Below are 22,833 nucleotides of genomic sequence, written 5' to 3' on the forward strand. Positions count from 1 at the left end.
TGTCTACTTCTTTGCTGTGTTGTTCAGTTAATATAAATAATTTCTGCGATTTCTACTTTCTGCAGCGTCTTGGATTTTTATTTAACAAAATTAACCGTACTCTGATATATATTTACTGTTCTATATGCAGTTATATTGTTAAAAAAAATTTAATTTTTCACGTTTAATAGCTTACGAAATTACTTTATTTTGGTATTTAATGGTATTTTTTTTTTAAATATATTTACCATCGTCTTGTAATGTGATCAGTTTTATCGTTTCTATACTAAGTCTACTGCTTTACTTTAGTGGAACATTATTTTTGTTTTAATACTTCTTAATTCATATTACTTGAATTGAACATTTCCTAAGTAAATAAAAACTACGTAAATAAATTCTGAATTATAAACTTTTGTATTCACTCGTTGTTAGTTCATTAATTGTTACTTATTTTAGTTACTAATTTTTTTTTTTAATACTGTGTCGTTAAGGATAAACCAACTACAATAAGGCAATTAGATCTAATATGAATTATTTCATAATAATTTATATACCATAATTTAACAATTTTAATTCGCATGCTTTAATTTATTACATACATACATAGAGGAAAAGTTTTACTTAAAAACGCTAATGATTTGCGAACTTTGCTAAAAAAACAAAAAGCAAATGTGAAATGATATCCAATAACTCAACCAACACTAATTTCTTCCATGTTTTAACTTCTTTGCATATTTTTAGGCAGTTCACAAAGCCCACAAAGTTCATTAGGAAACAGGTATTGGTGGCCAAGGCACAGTGCATAGTCACTAACAGTAGCGCAAAAATAACAAAACCAATGTTTTTTGTTTTTGCTTTCAAAATCGTTAAACAAAAAATTACAGTGTAAAGCAGAGCTGGTCATTTCATAGGCACGCGTGCCAAATGTTTCTCTTCTGCTCTCACACGTATATGAAGAAAACTGCGCTGCCTTCACACACACGCACATTCGTGTAATCTATGAAGCAGTGATGCCAACGCTATTATCTCGCTGAAATCGTGGTCATCTATATATACATTAACTTGAAGCAAACAAAACGCAGCAACAGTCTGACGGATGAGCACCTATAAGATCTCTTATGCTGAAAACAGTGACCGACGTACGCAATCCCTTACCGCAGCCCCTAACGAGCACAAAACTGAGCAAAACTCTTCCCATAGAGAACAACTGCGTTCTTTTAATTACATATAGGGTGGGCCATGTAAAATTTGCTTTTTGAATCGGCTATAAAAAAAAACTAATCAATATTTTTTGAAACTTTTTTTTTTATTTTGAAGATTGAACATTGTCATTTATGAATGAAAAATAATATCGTTCCAACGACTGCCACGACTGGCTTTACAGTAGGCCATTCGATAAACCCAATTTTGAAGCACAGTTTCGATTGTTTGGGCTCCAGTTCCATAAATGGCAACTTCGATTTCGTGTTTTAGAGCATCAATGTCTCTGGATGGTTCGCATAGCATTTGTCCTTAACGGCTCCCCTCAAAAAATAGTCCAACGGGCTTAAATCACAGCTCCGAGGCGGCCAATTGATATCGGAATTTCGGTTGATTATTCGGTTTTAAAAAACGGTAGCCAAAAGTTCGAGTGTAACTTTGGCAGTGTGATAAGTTGCACCGTCGTGTCGAAAACAAATGTCGTCCATGTCATCCTCTTCAATTTTTGGAAACAAGAACTCGTTGAGCATGTCACGGTAACGCTCGCCATTTTCTGTAACCGCGGCTCCTCGCTCATTTTCGAAAAAAGAAAATGGCCCGATGATGCCGCCAGATCAAAAACCGCACCAAACAGTGATTCGTTGTGGATGCATTTGCTTCTCTACAGTAACGTGTGGATTTTCTGAGCCCTAAATCCGACAATTTTGCTTAATGACGTAGCCACCGATGTGAAAATCAGAAAATACGAAGAAGACTCACCACTTTGGAAATAGGTTTTCAATATTTCCCAATTTTGTTCAAGCGTATAGCGTCCCATTTCGTAAATGTCAAACCTTTAAGTAAATTATGAACACATTTGACATGTCATTTGTGTTACCATTCTCAAAAAAATAGGTGGTTCAAAAAGCAAACGCCCTGTATTTACACCATACATCGGTTTGTGTGCGCATGTGTTTGGTTGTATCTACACAATGTTGCCATTGATATTTTTGCTTACACACTTTTTCACACATCCGCGTTATCAGTTACAATTTTTCATTGTTTAATAAACCAAAGCCAAAAACCAACAAATGCAAATAGTTCATTCATCTATAATTAACATTATTCAACAGTCATTTTAAGTTATTTTAATAAAAATTATAATTTTTCTAAGTTTATTTTGTAAATGATTTCGAAATGTACTGCTTGGCAACACTGTGTGGTGAGAGAGCAATCAGCTGACAGGGTTCTACGGGAATTTTCAAAAATCGTGAAATAAAATCTACGATACTACGATACGGAAGGAAGGAATTTTTCATTTACATGGGGTTCTCATTAGTTTGATCGTAACAGCTGACAGGGGACTGCGTTTACGGCGTTCACTGTTTTCAGCATTAATATTAAACATTCCCTTTTCTTTATAATTTTTTAAATTCGTTGGCAACACTGCTTGCATCAGACGTGTGGGCGAGATGTTCGCTTCATTCTCTCACCATTTAGCAAAATTGAAAATTGTGATTGTGTCAGTTTTGGCCAGCACTGGTATGAAGACATTACAGAAGGTAGACAATTTGGGCGCAAATAAATTAAAAAAGTAAAATAAAATCAGCTGCCCTACTGCTACTATCTGTTCAATGTGCCTTGGTTGGTAGCAAGAAAAATAAACACTGACAGTAAAAATCAATTCAATTAAATTTCTCAAAATTAGGAAACACTTTTTTAAAACAAAGTCAAATGTATATAGTAAAGCATTGTTTATTTTAAACTAAAACGCGCTGCAGAGATCGCTACTAGTGAAAAGTATGGAAAGAGTTTAATGCAACCGAATTAAGCGATGACGATTTCGTTTTTATGGGCAGTGACGTATGTAAATACCGAAAAAAGGGTTGAACTAATTTATAGCAAGTCTCACTGGATCGAACTCAAAAACTGCAAAAAAAAAACCGAACTTGCGACAAACAACGAACCAAACGATATAAGAGTCCTTTAGAGGTGGAGAGAGCTAAAAAAAGTGAGTATAACGCGACGTAGTAGGAGTTTCTTTCTTTTTGTTTTTGGCTTAAATAACAATTCACGTTCTATAGCGAGAAAACACCTACAAAGGGCTCAATGGTGAATTTGGTCATGGTGGTTCGGTGCTAAGACTTTAAACTCCTTATTTCGAAATCACGTTTTTGAAACTTAGCGGATAGATTCTTCTTCTTAATTGGCGCGGTAACCGCTTACGTGATTGTGGCCGAGTTTACCAAAGCGCGCCAGTCGTTTCTTTCTCGTGCTAACCGGCGCCAATTGGAGTCCACCTGATCTTTCTAACGCAGAGGAGGCCTTCCTCTTCCTCTGCCACCACCAGCTGGTACCGCATCGAATACTTTCAAAGCCGGCGCGTTTTTATCCATTCGGACGACATGACCCAGCCAACGTAGCCGCTGGATCTTTATTCGCTGCGCTATGTCTATGTCGTCGTAAAGCTCATACAGCTTATCGTTCCATCGCTTGCGATATTCGCCGTTGCCAACGTGCAAAGGTCCAAAAATCTTACGGAGAATCTTTCTCTCAAATACTCCAAGCGTCGCTTCATCGGATGTTGTCATCGTCCAAGCGTCTGCGCCATACGTTAGGACGGGCATTATGAGAGTCTTTTACAGTGTTAGTTTTGTTCGTCAAGCGGATAGGTTATTATGGGTTGGATTGATTTGAAAACTTTACTTGACCTACACTGATATTATACTGGGAAGCACAGACCCGTATTATTGTTCAATGTAAACTTTATTTTCATTAAAAATTTGCTAGCCACTATTTTGGCCAAAAATCGAGAAATCTTGCGAAAACGGCATCATTTCTACAAAATTCAACTTAAAGAACAATCCGTAAATTCATACTTCAAAAGGCGAGGGCAACTGCATATGAATATACATAGATATTATTCCAGGCCTTACGCTTCATAAGAAGCCCATCGGCCTTTCAAGCAGTTGAAGAAAAAAGGCGATTTTGAATTTGAATTTGTTTATATTGCCAACGTATTGCTTCAGACTGTTGAGAAATAATGTCTATTTGATGCTTCAAAATATATTATATAACCCAATATTTTTGTATATTTTCTTTAACCAGAAAACATACTTACTTAATCCTCAAAGTGGTTGTTTTTCCGCTACTTTTCTTTAAGAAAGATCTCACATCAGAAAGAAAACCATTCACGGCTAGTTTCAGAGATGGTGAATAGCTTAGGGTAATCGAGAATGACCGGAGAGTTACCTGAATGACTTGATTAACCCCTTTTTGCGGCTTACGATATTTTCGCCTCAAAGCTCGTACGATTTGTGTTCGCCCATCAATGTGGTGCAACTAGTGTTGTTGTTGCAGCAGCAATACTAAACCCTGTCAGTGTAGTGTAAATCACCGGTCGCCTTCGTCTAGCTCATCTAAAGGTAGGCCCAGGAAACTTGCTGGTTCGACAGGTTGTGCGCAGAGGGAGAGGGGGAGAGGGTGTTAGATTAGTGGGTTTGGTGGGGCAAGTGAAAAGGTGGTTAGTGTCGTGCAGGGTGCCTCCACATGCTGGACATATGTTTGGTATGTCGGGGTCAATTCTGGATAAGTAGGAGTTTAACCGGCTAACCAGCTATTTTGCCTTTTGTTAATTCCTTGAGCCTTTTGGCTCGGATGACTGTTGTCATGAGTATTGCTATTATGAGTAGAGCTTTGTGTTTTGTCTAGCAAGTGCAGCACTCAGACAAAATTAAGTCCATTGTACTGCACTCAGATTCCCTTTTAATTTTCTTTAAGTCTACCCGATCTCCAAAGAAATCTTAGTAGATCTTGTGGTGCCAAGGAGCCAACAAATCAGTGCCAAAGATCTCAAACCTAATTCGAGCGAAGGCGGGGCAGACGCACAGGAAGTGGTTCGCCTTGTCATCCTCCTCTTCATCAGCTGCGCAGAGTACACAGAGGCCACAGAAAGTGGTCAACCAGCTGTGTGCATTCCTTTCAGCTTAATGAGAGAAGCATTTGCGACAGTCGATCGGACATGACAGGTAACATCAGTTTTGCAACCGCGCTGTTAGTTCTGCCTTCACCAAACTGGATAAAGAGGCAAAGCGAATGGGTCTGGTGGTGAACGAGGACAAAATGGAGTACTTCCTGTCATCAAACAAACAGTCGGCGCACTCGCGTATCGGCACCTACGTCACTGTTGACAGTTATGATTTGGAGGTTGTAAAAGACTTCGTTTATTTAGGAACCAGCATTAACACTGATAACAATGCCAGCCTTGAAATCCAACGTAGAATCTCTCTTGCCAACAACTGCAGAAAATTGAGTAGTAAAGTCCGCTCTCGACGAACGAAACTAACACTCTACAAGACTCTCATCATGCCCGTCCTAACGTATGGCGCAGAAGCGTGGACGATGACAACATCCGATGAGGCGACGCTTGGAGTGTTTGAGAGAAAGATTCTGCGGAAGATTTTTGGACCTTTACATGTTGGCGACGGCGAGTAACGCAGGCGATGGGACACTGATCTGTATGAGCTTTACGATGACATAGACATAGCGCAGCGAATAAAGATCCAGCGGCTACGTTGGCTGAGTCATGTCGTTCGAATGGATACAAACGCTCCGGCTCTGAAAGTACTCGATGCGGTACCAAACAGCTGGTGGTAGTAGAGGAAGAGGAAGGCCTCCTCTGCGTTGGAAAGATCAGGTGGAGGAGAATTTGGCTTCACTTTGTGTATCCAATTGGCACCGGTTAGCACGAGAATGAAACGACTGGCGTGCTTTGTTAAACTCGGCCAAAATCGCGTAAGCGGTTGTCGCTCCAATTAAGAAGAAGAAGAACAGAGAATGTCAGTGGAACATTAACAGTAAACAGTTAACAGTTCATTTTCCACTAACATGTTCCACTAACATTAACTGTTAACTGTTTACTGTTAATGTTGCACTAACATTCTCTGGTTGGAGGGTAGAAGCATACGACGTTGGTGCAAATGTAAGGCCTTTTCATCATTTCATTTTGTGCTTACAGCCGCGTGTACACGGCGAAAGAAATTAAAAAAATATCAGTTGATCTACTGATATCACCTGTAATAGATTCGCCTTAGTGTACCAGGGGTCTGCATAATTTAAGGAGATAACAAACAGAAAAAAACAAAACAAAACACAAACGCTGAAAAGATAAACGAATAGCAGCTGCTGAGAAATTATTAGGACTCTTCAGATTTAAGTGCCAACGGTCTGGCGTCATCGTATTTGCGAATTATCGTGGCAGCACAACAACAAATTGTATAAATTGCCTATCATAATTTGATGTCAAACTGTTTGCACTTAACTGACCTGGGTTGCCCTGCCATTTTCACTATTTGCACTGGTAGGTGTGCATGAAGGTGGGTGGTAGGTGTGAACGTCTGTAGCCACGTTGGTTTACAAACAAATTATATTTTTTATATTTAAGATTTTAAGTTAGGGTTATATTATATATATTATATATATCCCTTACTAACAATAATAATAACCATGTTTAAGATTAAAAAATTTCTTATGCTTCATACTCGTTTTAAAAGAGTTACCCATTTTGCATTTTTAGCAAATTTTTCGCATAACCGTACTACTTAGTTTTTTGTTCTAGCACAAAATTTTGCTATATGGAGAGGCCTTGGTACCGCCAAACTAATAAAACAATGCATTTTAAGCAGAAAAAATATGGAAATCAATTTTGTTGCACCTTAAAATTTTTGCAATTCCAACTTAATTTTTAAGAATTCGGGTATTAATTCTGCCTTTTTTTACTTTGCATGCTTTGAATGCTTTGCTCTAAATTAAAATTCATTTGCTTTAAAACAATTTTTTTTTACATTTGCAATATTACTTTTGCTGTAGTTGACTCACTTCCGTGCTTGCTGAGTGACAGTTCACATTTCTGTTACTTATTTTTATTACATTTTTTTTCATTTAATTTTGTTTTTTAATTGTAAGTATAACAAGCCAAAATATTCTAAGGTTCCGCGCGGACATCAATAGGCGGAAGGTGCTTAGTTTATAGACAAGTTATATGTGAATGTGTGTGTGTGTGTGTTTGTAAGTCAATTTTCTAGGTGGTCTGTTAGCGGTGTGGGTAGGATATCGTAGGTTGCATAATCTAACTACAATACAAGCACATATTTAGTGTGTTGTGCGATTTTGGCTTAGTATTTTTTTTTTTTTTTTGAATTTATTTGGATTTTTCCATTTGTTATCTACTCTATTTTGTATAAACTTATCTGAGATCATCAATATTTTCAGTGTGTGTATATATTTTATGTATTTTTACGGCAAATTTTCAATATTCTTGCTGCGTTGATGTAAATCTTCTACGGAGAGTTAAAAAAAAAATTTATACATGCATTTGGCTCGAATTGGGTGGGGTAATTTTTATTAAAATTTTTTTTTTGGTTTTTGTCATTTTGGTGAAAAATCAGATTTTCCTTCCATTTCCCATTTCCTTTCCATTTTCCTTTTTTTTGTTCTTGTCATTTTGGTGAAAAATCAGATTTTCCTGCCATTTTCCACTGATCTGCCACCTGCCATGGATTTCCATATAAAGCAAACTAAAAGAAAATAAACAAAAATTATCAAATAAGGTCAGCATTGAATTTCATTGATCTCACTTTTACGCTTTGCGGTTGTATGTCTACACTCAGCCACCACAGCAAGGAACCATACTAATTTTTTTATCGTATTTATTTATAAAACTAATAAATCTTGCTTCTCACTATCCACTTTCAATCCGACTAGCACGACTTCTAAGTACAAATTGAATGCGAGCACAAAGCGTTAATATACAAGGTGGCGCAAAATTAATCACCCTATGGCTAATTTAATCCACTGTAAGGAAAGCCATGACTGGAAAGATAATTGGTGCGAAGGCGAAGGGAAGACCGACAAACCGATGGATAGACGCAGTAGGAAGCGATCTCACAACAATGGCAATTCGCAACTACGAAGGAGAAGCCAGCGATAGAACACTTTGGAGGAGTTTTGTGAAGGAAGTTTTGACGCATCCCGCGTTGTAATGCTGTGAATGAAGGATAATTTATAATTTTTGACATCTTTGACATTTGTAAACTACAAAGCTGCAATGTATAAACAGACAAGCAAAGGATGGAGGGCATAAAGGTAACAAAAAACTGGTGATCACTGTAACTTAAACACCGCTTGGTAGATTTTAATAAAATTTGTACTGCTTTTGAAAAACATAAAAAACTCGTGCCTGATCAAAGGATTTTTTTTCGAAAATTTCGATTTTTTTTAAACTATTAATTATCGGTTTTTTTCTAGAAAATCTGAAAAATTGTTAATTTTGAGAAAAAAGCTGCGATCAGTCACAAGATTATCTATTAAGAAAGCTTATTTCTCTTGTCCGCTTGATTTTAGATGAATCTCCAAGGACTTGTCTTGATCACCGCAAGGGACTTCTGGAGAAACGGACTCCACAAAAACAGCGCTAACTTTTGCAATTACTAATTTTTTTTTTTTTTTGAAATTTTGCTAAAGTCCAGCCGAAATATGATGTATTAATGCTATGTTTTTATTTTTGTAAAATAAAGTAATTGACTAGCAAATATAAAAATTTTTGAAAATCATCGTTCAACCTCTGACTACCTCTAACCCCATAAATTGACTGTTAAGCGCGCTATTTCGCAAGTTGCACTGTCCGGTTGGAACCAAATACCGACGATGTTGAGCTGATTACTTTTTGGAAACAAAAATCAAGTCAGTTCACCGTAGCGGCAGCTGTTTCCTCAGGTCGAAAGATATAAGGCCCGATAATGCCGCAAGTGCTCTATGAAGTTCGCAAACCGATTTAGGTTTTTTTTTGTTCCAAAGCAAATTTGCGATACTTGAAATCGTTATTCGGACCTTAGTGAACAGAAATGTCAATATACAGGGTGAACGATATCAAGTGTTACCAACCTCACACTGCTTGTATCTGTAAAACGTCAAAATTATTCTAATGACAGTTCAATATATTGTTTATAAGCCATCAAAAGCATATGCGTCTCAGTTTTGTTGAATTTTGTTTTTCTGTGATAGAACTCAAACGTAATAGTGTGATTGCGTTATATTTGGCTGGAAAATCACAATCAGCCACTGTTCGTGAGCTCAGTCACCTCAAACAGAATAAAATGTTTGTGTTTATCGCACCATAAAACGTTACAATGAAACTGGTAGCATTGCAAAACGCTAAGGAGGGGGACCAAAAAAAAAACCCGCAACAACGCCAGAAATGGTTAGGAAAGTGAAGGCTCCACTTGAACGAAATCCACGTCGAAGTAGAAGAAAAATGGCCAAAGAACTGAAAATATCGCAAGACAGCATTCGACGCATATTGAAAAATGAGCTCAAGCTCAAGGCTTACTAGTTCCAAGAAGCACACGATCTTTCACCCCAGCAAACAAAAGTTCGGTGCAAAAGAGCAAAGGAGTTGTTGCGCTTGCACGAACGTGGCGATTTTCCTAACATTGTGATTTCTGATGAAAAAAATTTCCCAATTGAGCAGTTCATAAACACTCAAAACGATCGTGTTTACTTGACTGAACGCTCATACGAGAATTTGAGCCTACGTATGGTCACTCGAAGCAATTTCCCATCGCAAGTAATGGTTTGGGCCGCAGTGACCGCTGCGTTTTTATCGAGCCTGGTGTCAAAGTGAATGCGACTTATTATGGGGAAAATGTTTTAGAACCTGGTTTAGAGCCGTGGAGCCACGCAAACATTTCGGTCGTAGACCATGGACGTTCCAACAGGACTCGGCACCGTCTCATACAGCTCGTCTGAACCAAGAATAGTTAAAAAATCATGTGCCACACTTCATTTCGTCCACACAATGGCTTTCGCATTCGCCAGACGCAAATAAGATGGACTACTCCGTCAGGTCCATTTTGGAGAGCAAGGTGAGGACTAAAAAATATGCCTGTATGGATGCGCTGAAAAAAGCGATCATACGAGAATGGGCCAAAATACCTCAAGATCACATTCGTGCAGCATGCAACTCATTTTTTGACCGTTTGAAGGCCATAGTCAAGGCAAAAGGTGTCATATCGAGTTAAAGTGAATATATTTTAAAATTGTAATCATTTTTGAACAATTTTGTCTTTGAAACCAATAAAAACTACGAGGGCGAGTCAATAAGTCCGTGATTACTGGGTAGTCTGATAAAGGTAGCTGTAAACCACAAACTAACTCACGCAGCACGTTCAAATTTTGACAGGAGTCAACTGACAGATGCCTGTTGACAGAAGCAGTATTTCTTTTTTCAGTAAAGAGGTCAGAAATACAAAAAGTCACGGACTTATTGATCCGCCCTCGTAATTTCACACAATAAAGTTATGGTGTTTTGAATAGGTAACACTTCATATCGTTCACCCTTAACTTTCTTGTCATTCTCCTCTGTCAAATCATTGTTAACGCTATCGATTGTTCTCATGCAACTAAAAAAACTTTTGATGCAAAGAAAAAAGATCTGAAATCTGAAGTATGAAATAATAAAAAAAAATACATCAACGAACTAAATGAAAGCAAAGAATCGGCGTTGTTGTCGCATGCGGCTGTTTTCGGAACAGAAAAATAATAATAAAAAAAACTAAACATTTTTTTTACTCAATTAAAAGTGCTTTTATTTCTCTCAAATGTAATTCATCTTTTTTTCTTACAGTTTGTGGGCAACAAAAAGTGCTAACTGCGCTATCCAGTTTATTTATTTTATTTTATTTTTTTTTTTCATTTTAGTACAATGCGAACCTTGTAAATAATAATATTAATCAAACACTATTTTACAATTTTCTATAAAATAAATAATCGGAAATTTTTTTTTTACCGTAATTAACTTAGAAACTAAAAAACTTGAATAACATAACTGCATTTTTTGCATTACTTATTTATTTATTTATTTAATTTTTTTTTTAATTTTATTAAAAGTAGTTGCATATGCAATTAAACGAAGCAAATGACAAAAGAAAGTGAAAATTATTTATATTTTAACTTTGAAAATCCGAATTTACTCAAAACTTAAGCAAACTTATATAAATTTTATGTAAACTTTTTATGGTTTTTTTAAGTGTTTTTTAATTGGGTCTAAAATACAAATTATTTTAAATTTATTTTGTTAAGCTTGTAAAAATAGTAAGGTAGGTAGGCGTACTATTCAACTAAAATTCATGTAGCTACTACACCAAAAAATGAATGCTTTACAATAATAAAAAATATACAAACTTGACTTCAAAGTGATCAAATTCATCATAATGAAATCAGTTATTTAAAAAAAAATGTGTAAAGTAAATTAACTACACTACTAACGGTTAGCTGAAAAACAGCTTTGAAATCTTTGCGATTTGAAATCAACGGCATTCACATAATCGTTTGAAATGATACCACATTCGTAGAGATAAGATTAGATACATATTTGGGTTGATATTAGTTGAGCTGGACATGTGAAAAAGTTATTAAGTATTTGGTTTTTTTCTTTTTTGTTTTTGTTTTGCTTTTGAAAGCTGCGCCTGTTTACGCAGAGTGTGCGCAAACAACAGTTTAAGAATTAGGCGAGAGTTTCAAAATGTTTGAGTGGAGTTAAAGTTAAAAAACAAAGTTTTCTTAAATATCATGCGATTTCTGCAAATAGGCTTGAGAAGTAAATATATCCAAGTAGCTGTGTTTTTTTACGCGCGCATGCATTTGCGCTGCTAATTTGTCTGAGGCGCAGTTTATATGCATCTGCGCTTACGAAAAATAAATGGACAAAAATACACCATTTTTTTATTGATTATGAAAAATAGTTGCGCATAAATTCACCTTTTTTTTTAATGATTATGAAAAATAGTCGCGCATAATTTCACCTTTTTTTTATTGATTATGAAAAATAGTTGCGCATAATTTCACTTTTTCATTGCCTTCCTTTCAAGGCATTTACGAATGAGCATTTTTTTTTTGCATTCAATTGTAGCGCAAATGCATATGCGCCTTAAGAACACAACAAATACCAGGCTAGCTTTTACTCGAGCACACACCTACATACATACATGAGTTGGCTGAAGTGTTTAAAAAAGTTCATATTTTTCAAAAACAAAGTAAGCAGTTCGGTATTCTAAAGTTTGCAGTTAAATATTTTAAATAATTTTTCCGCGTTTCACTTAAGGCATTCAAGGAATTTAGCTCATCATTTAACATCACTAGCAAGTTTTGCTTTCATTTTTTGTCATACTTGAAATTATATGATAACCCACAAGCTTTATTGCGCTCTTTTATTTGCCTTCCGTTACTATATTCTCAAGAAGCAAAGCACAAAGCAAGTAAACTTTGAAATTAAAACAGCGAGTAACTGCATTGTCAGCAGCGTGAGTAAGTAGTAAATAGGCTGGTGGTGGTAATCATTATGAATTTCGCTGTGCATAGCCCCCAATGAAAAACAAGCCATCCCTCGTTCAAAGAAATTTAATTCCAAAACTAAAAAATCGGTAAGTATCAGTAAAGGTGGCTTGCATAAAAGAGGAATAGCCACTCTCTCTTTGGCTCGTACTCGTACACAAGGCTGATAGATATGGTTTAACTCGTTAGGTATGGTGAAAAAAAAAATTTTTTTAGGGGAATTTTGCATTCTACGTCAGTCGTTTTGTGTTGCACAAAATTTAGCCGAACAACGGTCTGCTAGGTAGTACCAGAGAATGTTAATGGAATGAGAAGGTGCAAATGTTACTGTTAACTTTTTTTTGTACAATTGAGATTTGAAAGATTTGTGGTAAGGGATTTTGGAACATCGACTTTATAGACACTACACTGAGTTTTTCCTTTCACCTCAACACACAATACATTTCTCACCTCGACATTAGACCAATTAAATTTTTACTATTTTCGTATTTTTGAAATAATAAGCGAAATACGTAAAATTTATTACACAAATTTTTTTTCGTTTATTTAAAAAAGAAAAATATAATATTAAAAAAAAATTAAAAAAAAAAAATTTTAAAACTTGGCGCCGGGAATTGATATCGAGTCTAACATGTGGCGAGGAAAAATACACGGTGCGTTTATTTTTGCGACTGCTTATTTTTTTACTATTTTGTTACTTTTGAAATAATAAGCGAATACGTAAATGTTATTACACAAAATTTTTTTGATTACATTAAAAAAAGAATAAATTAAAAAAAAATTTGGAAAACAAATTTTGGCGCCGAGAATTGATGTCAAGTCATTAACATTCTCTGGTATAACTTTTAACTTAAGCGCTGTTAATATCATATCCACAGTTGCCTGCGGTGAATATCCTCATTGAGCGAGCTGAAAAGCACCAACAAAAGCATGCCAAATGCTCTCACGTCACTTGCATTGTTGAAAAAGTGCTTTAAAGATGCTCAAATATTTGAACTGTAATAAGTTTGAAAAGTGTTAGTGGCACTAGGGGTTTCCGATACACAGTTTTGCGCGGCAGTCAGGGACGGAAAATATTAATTATTTCTTAAGATTTATAAAAAGAATGAAAATGTGCTAAAATTTGCAAAACTACTATTACACGACTACATAAACATACATATCACAATCCTACTGAAACATGCAACGAAATTTATTTTTTTGCTTACAAATAATAACAACTAACTTTTTAATTTGAATTAACTTTTTTTGCTCAAGATTTTATAATTCACTTTTATGCTTATTGCTTTTAACAAGAAAATTAAGGATTTTAATTTTCATTTGAAATTCAAAGGAATAAATTGAATTTGTTAAGTTTTAAATACAAATAATTTGATATGAAAATTTGAATGCTTTTACTTAATTTTTTGAATGCTTTTACTTCTTTTTTTTTTTGGCTGTATATAAAATTGCTATACTTGGTGGTGACCATAAAGGCTATGCTCGGTTATATCATATTTTAAGTCTAGACTTCGTTTGCTAAAATAAATTGGGAAATGAAAATTTGCAATATTTACCATAATCGCTCACTTACTTCAACAGTGTCATAATAGAAGCAACCAAAATGAGCAAACGGCTTCAAAAACCCACTTGCCTATGCTTACCTAAATATAATATGTGTAAGTAAAGACATATTTTCAAGTATTAATTTTGAATAGATATCGCCAAGAATTTTTGACGCAGCATGAAAAAAAAGTTCGAGGCCATTTGTACAAATTAACTCTTCGAAATAATAATAAATAATTTTTTGGATTATGACACTCTGCAGGAAATGAGTGATGTATATTTCGGTCAAAAACAAAATAAGAAGGCAAAGAAAAAAAATTAAAAATTAAGGAGTGAGAAAATCGAAAAAAATTACTAACCAAATAAAAAAAATTTCATTAAATTATGAGCAAAATTTAAGAAGAAAAAAATATAATCAATAATTAACATATAAAAATACTCCTAGCGACATCTATGGACTAATAGCTGAAAGTCTCATTTCATAGGTATCTACTTTGAGCAAACATAAATATGGAAATTAAAAAGCCAAACAAATTTCATAAATTATTTCTTTGAGTAAAAAAAAAAACAAGAAAAGAATAAATTATTAATCAAAAAATAATTAACAACGGCGCTTACACTTCCTGAGTTGAAAAACATAAAAATTAAGAAGTGAAAATTAAGAATAAATTAAAAGAATATTAATTTGTATTTTTGAGGTAAAAAATAATTACAACTTAGGTAGAAAGAGTTAAAAAAATATGAAAGGAATATTTTGAGCTCGGTTAGATGGGGAAATCATATAATATAATGAGCTCTAGGGCAACACAACGGACCCAACTTCTGGTCTATGTGGCACTCCGATGCGAAGTCACCCTTAAACCAACCAACCAACCAATATTTTGAGCTAAACACTAAGTAGAGCATAAAACGAAATAATATTTTTAGCTAAACAGAAAAAAGTTAAGAAGGAGAAGAATAAAAATTAATTAATTTTCGAGCAAAAAAATTAACTAAAATTATAAAAAAAATTTAAGATGAAAAAAAAATTAATTAATAATTAGTATTCAACAAATGAAAATTTGGCAACAGAAAACTATCAAAAATTATTTATTTGAGTAAACAAAATACAAAAAAGAAAAAAAATTAATAAAAGATAAAAAAGGCGCTCACAATTCCTGAGTTGAAAAACATAAAAATTAAGAAGTGAAACAAATTTAAAAAAATTAAAAAAAAGAATAATCACTATTTTCGAGTTAAAAAATAATTAAAATTTGAGTAAAAAAAAATATAAAAAAAGAAAAAAAAATTAATAAATAAAAGATAAAAAAGGTGGTTACAATTTCAGAGCCGAAAAAAATAAAAATTAAGAAGTGAAACAAATTAAAAAAATAACAAAAAAAAAATAATTACTATTTTTGAGTTAAAAATTATTAAAATTTGAGTTAAATAAATATAAAAAAAGAAAAAAAATAATAACAAATAAGAGATAAAAAAGGCGGTTACAACTTCAGAGCCGAAAAAAATTAATATTAAGAAGTGAAACAAATTAAAAAAAATTAAAAAAAAGAATAATCACTATTTTTGAGTTAAAAATAATTAAAATTTGAGTAAAGAAAATATAAAGAAAAGAAAAATAAATAAATAAAAGATAAGGAAGGCGGTTACAATTTCAGAGCCGAAAAAAATAAAAAGTAAGAAGTGAAACAAATTAAAAAAGAGTAAAGAAAATATAAAAAACGAAAAAAAATTAATAAATAAAAGATAAAAAAGGCGCTCACAGTTCCTGAGTTGAAAAACATAAAAATTAAGAAGTGAAACAAATTAAAAAAAATTAAAAAAAGAATAATCACTATTTTTGAGTTAAAAAATATTTAAAATTTAGGTTAGAAAGAATTAAAAAAAATATGAAAGAAATATTTTGAGCTAAAAAACGTGTAGAGAATAAAACCAAAAATTAATTTTAACTTAGGTAGGTAAATGGTTCAAGTAAACAAAAAATTTAGGAAGGAAAGGAATAAAAAATAATTAATTTTCGAGCAAAAAAAAAATTTAAAATTAATTTCGAGCAAAAAAAAAATTTTTTTTTAATTAAAAAGGTATGGGAAATCGCCAAAATAGACAAAAAAAGTAATTATCCAAATTTCCAAAATACACAAAAAAAGTAATCATCCAAATCTCCAAAATAGACAAAAAAAGTAATCATCCAAGTCTCCAAAATAGACAAAAAAAGTAATCATATAAATCTCCAAAATAGACAAAAAAAGTAATCATCCAAATCTCCAAAATAGACAAAAAAAAGTAATCATTAAAATTGAGCAAAAAAACCTAATTAAGAAAAGAAGAAAGAAAATCACATTAAAATTTTATTTCTTAGCTGATAATGATTACCACCCCTGCCTGACATATTTGCTTGTTGCAGGCAGATCCTACTGCATTGCATTGTCAAAAAATCAACTAATTACGGTATTGCTGTCGTAAAGGTGCTGCTTAGGTACACTCTGTGATATATTATTAATATTTTCCATAGAAGCATGTTTTTTTTTCGAAAAAATGTGAAAGAAAAAGTAGTAAACACTTCCACTCCGCACGCTAAACACACTTTTTTAAGGTTTCTGTTTTTTTTGTATTTTACAATAACTGTATTTCACTCAAAATAATTATCATTATTGCGATTAGTATTAACAAGTTTTAAACAATAATAACAAAAACACAAAAAAAAAACTGTTACTACTAAGAACTTTTACTACTACACATAAATTAATCAACGTTAAATTTTATAAAAAAAATCATTGTTTTTGTTTTTTTTCTTTCTTTGTATGAATATATATGTATGAATGTACACTCGCAAAAAACGATTCAATTTAATTTGCATCAAATTAAAGCGTATTTTATTTAAATTATCAGTTACTACACTATAAGTCAATTTTTTTATGTGGTAATTGCTAATGGATAATTGATTAATAAAGCAACATAAGGAAGCACAAAGGAGCAAAGCAAACACAAAAGTCGATTTTCGCGCTTCAAAGAAAAATATCCTCTAGGGGTAGCGCAAGGCAGCCAGTTGGGACATCAGATCAGATCTGTGCCACAGTAAGGCTCTCTAACACTGCAGATGTTCTAGCTTAAATTTAAATTAATCAGCAGCAGCAACGAGTTCACGGAATTCCGCTAATATAGTTGAATAAAAGCTTCTCCAGCCACAGTGATTTTGTCATCTTGAAGTTGTGAGTACCAATTTCATGCAGGGCAACTGGTTGGATTTACTTAACCAAAGTCATAAAATTTCAAATGTAAATCATATAAATTTGGTCAGCTGATTTGCTGATCATGTTTGAAGCACATTCCCTTGCCATGATTTCCTCTCCTGACGATTCCACTATCATTTTGGTATTAATGCAAATTAATTTCATTCTTGATAAGTTAGGCAATGTACACAATTTCTAAGGATACTCTTAGGTGTTTACAGCTAATTATAAACTTAGGTACACAATTTTCATTTTATTTAAGTTTCTTCATTTCATTCGATTTTCATTTTTTTGTTTTTGCCTTTCAAGTCACTAATAATCATTTTCACTGCTTCATACAATTTAGTTTCTTGTTTTTTAATTTTAAATCGTTTGCCTTTCGATCGAAGAGTTCTCTTTGCTCGCTTGTTTTATCTATGCACTGGTAGTAGTGGTAATGAATCATTTCACCACAATGGCGCGTGTGATTATAAACAAATGTTGCCAGCAACCATGCCAATTTGAGCGGAGAGAGACATAGAGCAAACGAACTGAGTGCGCAGCAACATGTTGACGACGAGGCAGTGACGACTGAGTATGTGACTGATTGCATTGCTGTAACGAATAGTTGGTTGGATCGTATGCCAGTGCAAATATTTTGGTGCATAATGACCAATCAATTCAAAGGGATTGGAAAAATAGCGCTAAAAGTGCATATAAAAGAAAAAAAAAAAAAAATTTATAAAAAAATTATTGTAAAAAATAAAATAAAGGCCCTTTAATATTTATAAAATTACAAACTAACAGGCTTGTAAGCAAATGATGAAAAGTACAGTACATAAGTTTCGTAAGCCTTTAAACGTGTTCAAATCGCTGTTTTTGTTTTGTAAATTAAAAATTTCAGCTCAGCTTGGGATCACAACCGCTGAGAACTCAACTGTTGTTGCTAATTTATGCTTAGGTGTGTGGAGAAGCATACTGTTTGATTTCTGCTGGTATTTTCTAAAAATATTTTTTGTACGGGAATTAAGTCTGGATCGCAAAAGCAAATTAATGTTGGGAAATACAACTTCTTTACAAATACATTAATAACTCTGTACAGAAGTTTCTTCAAAAAAGTCTTAAAAAATTTAATTATTACTATTTAATAAATAAAACTTGGTCTAGGCGAGTTCTCAAAATACATATGTATATGGAGCTTAAAGGAAATTCCCTTTTTGTATTTTTTTTGTGTTTCAAAAATCTGTTTTTAGTTATTGTACATAGAAGAAAAGAGCGGCTCACATATCGTTCAGAAATGTTTTTCGAAATATTCAAGCTGGTAATATAAAGCATGTTTTTGTTGTACAAATTAAACTTTAAGCAAAAGAAAATGCAGAAGCTGTGAGAACCTTTCAGAGAAGGAGACTGTTGAGCACTTTCTCTATAAATGTCCGAATTGGCAGCTAGACGTTTAAGGTGTGCTCTGGGTGATCCTATCTTCGACAGCCTGGGAAAGTGCTCTAACCTAAATCCCATCAACCGTCGGCGCACACCAACATCATTATATCAACAGCGCTGGTAGGCTGTAGATATATGCCAGATGTGGTCAAGCATAATGTTATCAAAACTGCGCTTTAGTGCTGCTTGGGGAGTGTCAGACTAGTATACGTCAACCATTTAATCTAGCTACCTATCAAATGTTGATTTCAAAATCCAATCGATTTGCATTTTCTAAAGAGTTTGCTTCATTTCATTTGCTGAAAACTTTGTACGGGGGAATGCACATGTTTTGATAATAAGAATGAGAGAACACAGCAGTTATTGAGTTCTCACTGAATTTGAAGCTCTTGTTCAGCTCAGCTGGCTTATATTTTCTTGTAACATTTTTTCTTCTTAAACTGACTTTTTATTTCGCGCTTTTAACAAACGTTCGCTATTTCGGCAGCTTTAAATCAATTATAACTAATAGCTAATCCAAAATCTACGTCACGGCAGAATTACAAAAAGTCTTGCATTCCGGCTTTTTTGTATTGTGTATTTTGATCAGTCCCCCTACTTTGCCGTACCAAATTTGAAATCACATAAAAGTCAAATAGGCAGCTCTTCGCATTGTCTATATGGCTCTTAATGCCCGGCAACCTGTCGTTCGCCGCAACATGCTGCAGCAGCATGCTTACTCAACTTGTTTGCTGATGTTGCTGGCAACTTTGTGCAACTATTGCTTTTGCTATTAATCTGTTTAGGCTGTATTTTAAATGCAACTACATTTTTTGATCCTGTATGTATGCGTGTGTGTGGATTTGTGTGTGTATCTACAAGCAATTTTTTTAATGAGTTTTGCTATTCTTTCTATATTTCACATGGTTTTTTCATTGTTTTTTTTTTTTTTGTTTTTCATTTGTAACTTTATTCAACTATTTTATAATAAGATTAGTTTAGTCTAAATGTCGTAAGCAGTTTCTTCACCATTCAGTTGTTTTTAACAATAATTTTTTTACAATAATATAACTTTTGTTTGCGAAATTTTCGCCTTACATATACACATGCATGTATGTATGTGTGTATGTATGTATTATTACCTAAATCGCTGCTTAAACATACGCACATAAATTGCCTTCGTACGCATACGTGTGTGTATGTGTATGCTGTATAACTTGAATAGTTTCATTTCTATGCTTGCATGTATGCGTTTCCTTTGTATATAAATTATGTATGTATGTGTGTATAGTAATACATCTACATATACTTGTATATGTATGCATGCGTGCTTGCTTGTATGTTTTTGTTTTTTCAGTGTTGAACAAACCCAATATTTTATCGAGTTATTAGCCAATTTTGCAGTCACTTCGTGCTTTTTCTCTATTTATTGTTGCTGTGATCTTGTAGACGCACTAATATCCCGCTGCTGCACAACGTGAGTATATTGCAAGATTCGTCTGCCTCCCAGATACCAGCCACCGCGCTGCTCTTCACATTGTGTTTTTTCTTCTCTATTGATTTTTATCTATTGTGGTTCTGTTGTTTTGCTTTGACCCCCGTTGGTTTTGTGTCAGCACTATTTTAAGATTTCTGTAGGAATTTTACTTTGTTTTTGCTTTGATTTTTTTCGGTTTAAATGTATTTTTAGTTTGTATATTTAATGCTTCTTTTGCTTTTACTCTTCTCCTCCCTTCTTGACACCTTCTTGAGGGTGCTAATTGTTGTTGTTGCTTCCTTTTCATATATATTTTTTGTTACTTTACGTTATTTGTAGGCTTATTTTGTAGTTGTTTTTTATCTATTTTATTTAAAAGTAAATTAAGAATTTCCTTTTTGTCGCTGGTTCAATAATAAGCTGCAAGTAATTCCTTAATGTCTGTAAATTTATGTGGATGCTTTTTACTTGGTGTATTTGCATGTGTTTGTGTGTGAAAAATGTATCATGAGTTTTTTCTTCCGTTTCATGCTGTAAGCTGCACACAGGATCATGCTTGCATACATACACATACATATGTATGCATGTCTGATCTTCAGATCCTTTGTCGCTCCATGAATAACTGTTGATTTGCTTTAATATATTTGTTTCATATTAAATTGCCTGGTTGGTTGCATCTAAGACTGGTGGTTGTGTTTTTGGAGGTGATATACATATTTATATAGTATAGTTGGGTGGTACTTCTTAACATTACACATCTTGGAATTTTGAGAGACGCGCACGCAAGTCCAAATTTTCCTGTTTCAACTGTTCCACTTCTGAATGTAATGTCGCATTCTGAATAAATTAAAACAAAATAATTGTAAATAATTTCCATACGTATAAAAGTATTCATGTGTCACTCACTTCCTTTTCCAAATATCGAGCACGCATCGCTATTTGGTTCTCCTTTTGGCGGCGTGCGTCACGGGATCGCTTGGCGGCAATGTTATTCTTCCGGCGGCGTGCCCAATATTTGTCATCCTTCAATTCGTCGGGCACAAACTGTTTGCGTGATTTTTTGATCATCGGCTGTGGTTTGAGCTCTTCATCGGAGAATGCTCTGGTGCGTGGATCGAAGTCTCGCCCCGATGACGCAAAGGAGAAACCTGAAAGGTCAAATACTTAAATATTAGCAATGTTTTTCAAACTGTTCGTTGTAAACTATAATAAGTGAACAAAATATAAACAAAAACAACAAGCATTAAAACAAAGAGCAAGGGAAATGTGCGTCAATGGGTTAAGGTTAGGGGTATAACAAAACTTCTAGAACAAAACTATTTGTACGGGGCGTCATAGAAGCCTCTTTTATTTTAATTGTTTTATGTCTTGCATAGGCACTGCGGCGGCATCATTGGGCCGTATTGTTTCCAAAATGAGGCCGGTCAGGCAGTTACTGTGAATAGTGTTCGCTATCGTGAGATGATAACCAACTTTTTATATGAAGATATGGATGTGGACGATATGTGGCTTCGACAGGATGGTGCCACTTGTCACACAGCTAACGAAACAATGGCTCTTTTGCGCGAAAAATTTGATGGCCGAATAATCTCACGTCGTGGCGATGTCAATTGGCCGCCAAGATCATGTGATTTGACATCGTTGGACTTCTTTCTTTGGGGTTATTTGAAAGAAAAGGTGTACGTTGATAAGCCAGCCTCAATGCAAGTGCTAAAGGATGAGATAATTCGGCACATTAACGGCATAGAATCTCAATTATGCCTCAGAGTCATCGAAAATTTGGACCATCGGATGGAGGTGTGCCGCCGAGGCTGCGGTGGCTATTTGGCTGATATTTTGCTTTGTACATAATTGAGCTATACCAATATTATCATAATAAAGAGAAATGACAATAATTTCCTAAAAAAAATTTATTTTATTCAAAATCAAAACCGGCCCTTAAAACTTAACCACCATTTATGATATTTTCTAAGAGCTTGGCCGCGCTTTCTGGGTTTATTCCGTGATTGGCTCATACAAAATTCAGAAGAAATGAACGGTCATCATCAACGTATACACTGCCGAACTTAGTAGTGCTTTTTTATCTAATTATAGGGAACTTTACTTACCGTGCCGATAACTATTCTAACTTCAAAGTGCTCTTCAACACTTTTAGTCATTTCAGTTACGCGACAAAGAGAAATTCGCTATTACCGCTACTATGGCAAAGAATTAAAAATCCACATTTTCGCTCAACAACAACATTGCTTCAATATTTTTGCTAACTAACTAACCGAAAAAAAATTAAAAAAAAAACTCATTATGTAACTTTAAAATGTATCAGCCCATATCTGCTTCCTAATTAAAATGTGTTTGTCTTTCAAAAACCAAGTACACTCGCTTGTCTAAGAATATTTGTTGCTTAAAATTAGCAAATAAATTTTTTCCTAGCACCTGGCGGAAAGAAGTAATGCACTTTCCTTGCTCGTGAACTATTTGTGTGCGTAAAATTTCCATGGTACGCGGCTCAGATTATTTTTTTGGTAAGTCTGTATATTCCTTCATTCATCTGAATATTCCTTTCAAATACATATTTTAATTTAAGCCAAAAAGAAATTAGCATCACTGCGCGTTCATTATAATTTCCAAAACAATCTTCAA

At 33.9% G+C, this 22,833-nt stretch overlaps 1 protein-coding gene and 1 long non-coding RNA gene across 12 annotated transcripts in view; one reads left to right on the top strand and one right to left on the bottom strand.

The window, feature by feature from the left end:
• Window positions 1–2,689: 2,689 nt before the first annotated feature.
• LOC128861568 (uncharacterized) lies at window positions 2,690–8,914 on the top strand. The gene is made up of 3 exons (XR_008454388.1): window positions 2,690–3,169; window positions 7,921–8,301; window positions 8,560–8,914. It is a non-coding gene; the product is annotated as an uncharacterized LOC128861568 (long non-coding RNA).
• Window positions 8,915–19,654: 10,740 nt separating this feature from the next.
• Window positions 19,655–22,833, bottom strand: part of LOC128861567 (transcription factor mef2A) — a 77,377-nt gene continuing 74,198 nt past the window's right edge. For 7 of the 11 annotated variants that reach the window (XM_054099804.1, XM_054099803.1, XM_054099802.1 and 4 more), the window contains 2 exons: window positions 21,100–21,356; window positions 19,655–21,030 (listed from right to left, as the gene is read on the bottom strand). In XM_054099804.1, the coding sequence (XP_053955779.1) occupies window positions 20,944–21,030; window positions 21,100–21,356 (344 nt within the window). In that variant the 3' untranslated portion in view covers window positions 19,655–20,943. The remainder of the gene's footprint in view (window positions 21,031–21,099; window positions 21,357–22,833) is intronic. The other 4 variants (XM_054099807.1, XM_054099809.1, XM_054099806.1 and 1 more) reach the window with 1 other exon arrangement.

Source organism: Anastrepha ludens, chromosome 4 (assembly GCF_028408465.1).
Source record: "Anastrepha ludens isolate Willacy chromosome 4, idAnaLude1.1, whole genome shotgun sequence".
NCBI lineage: Eukaryota > Metazoa > Arthropoda > Insecta > Diptera > Tephritidae > Anastrepha > Anastrepha ludens.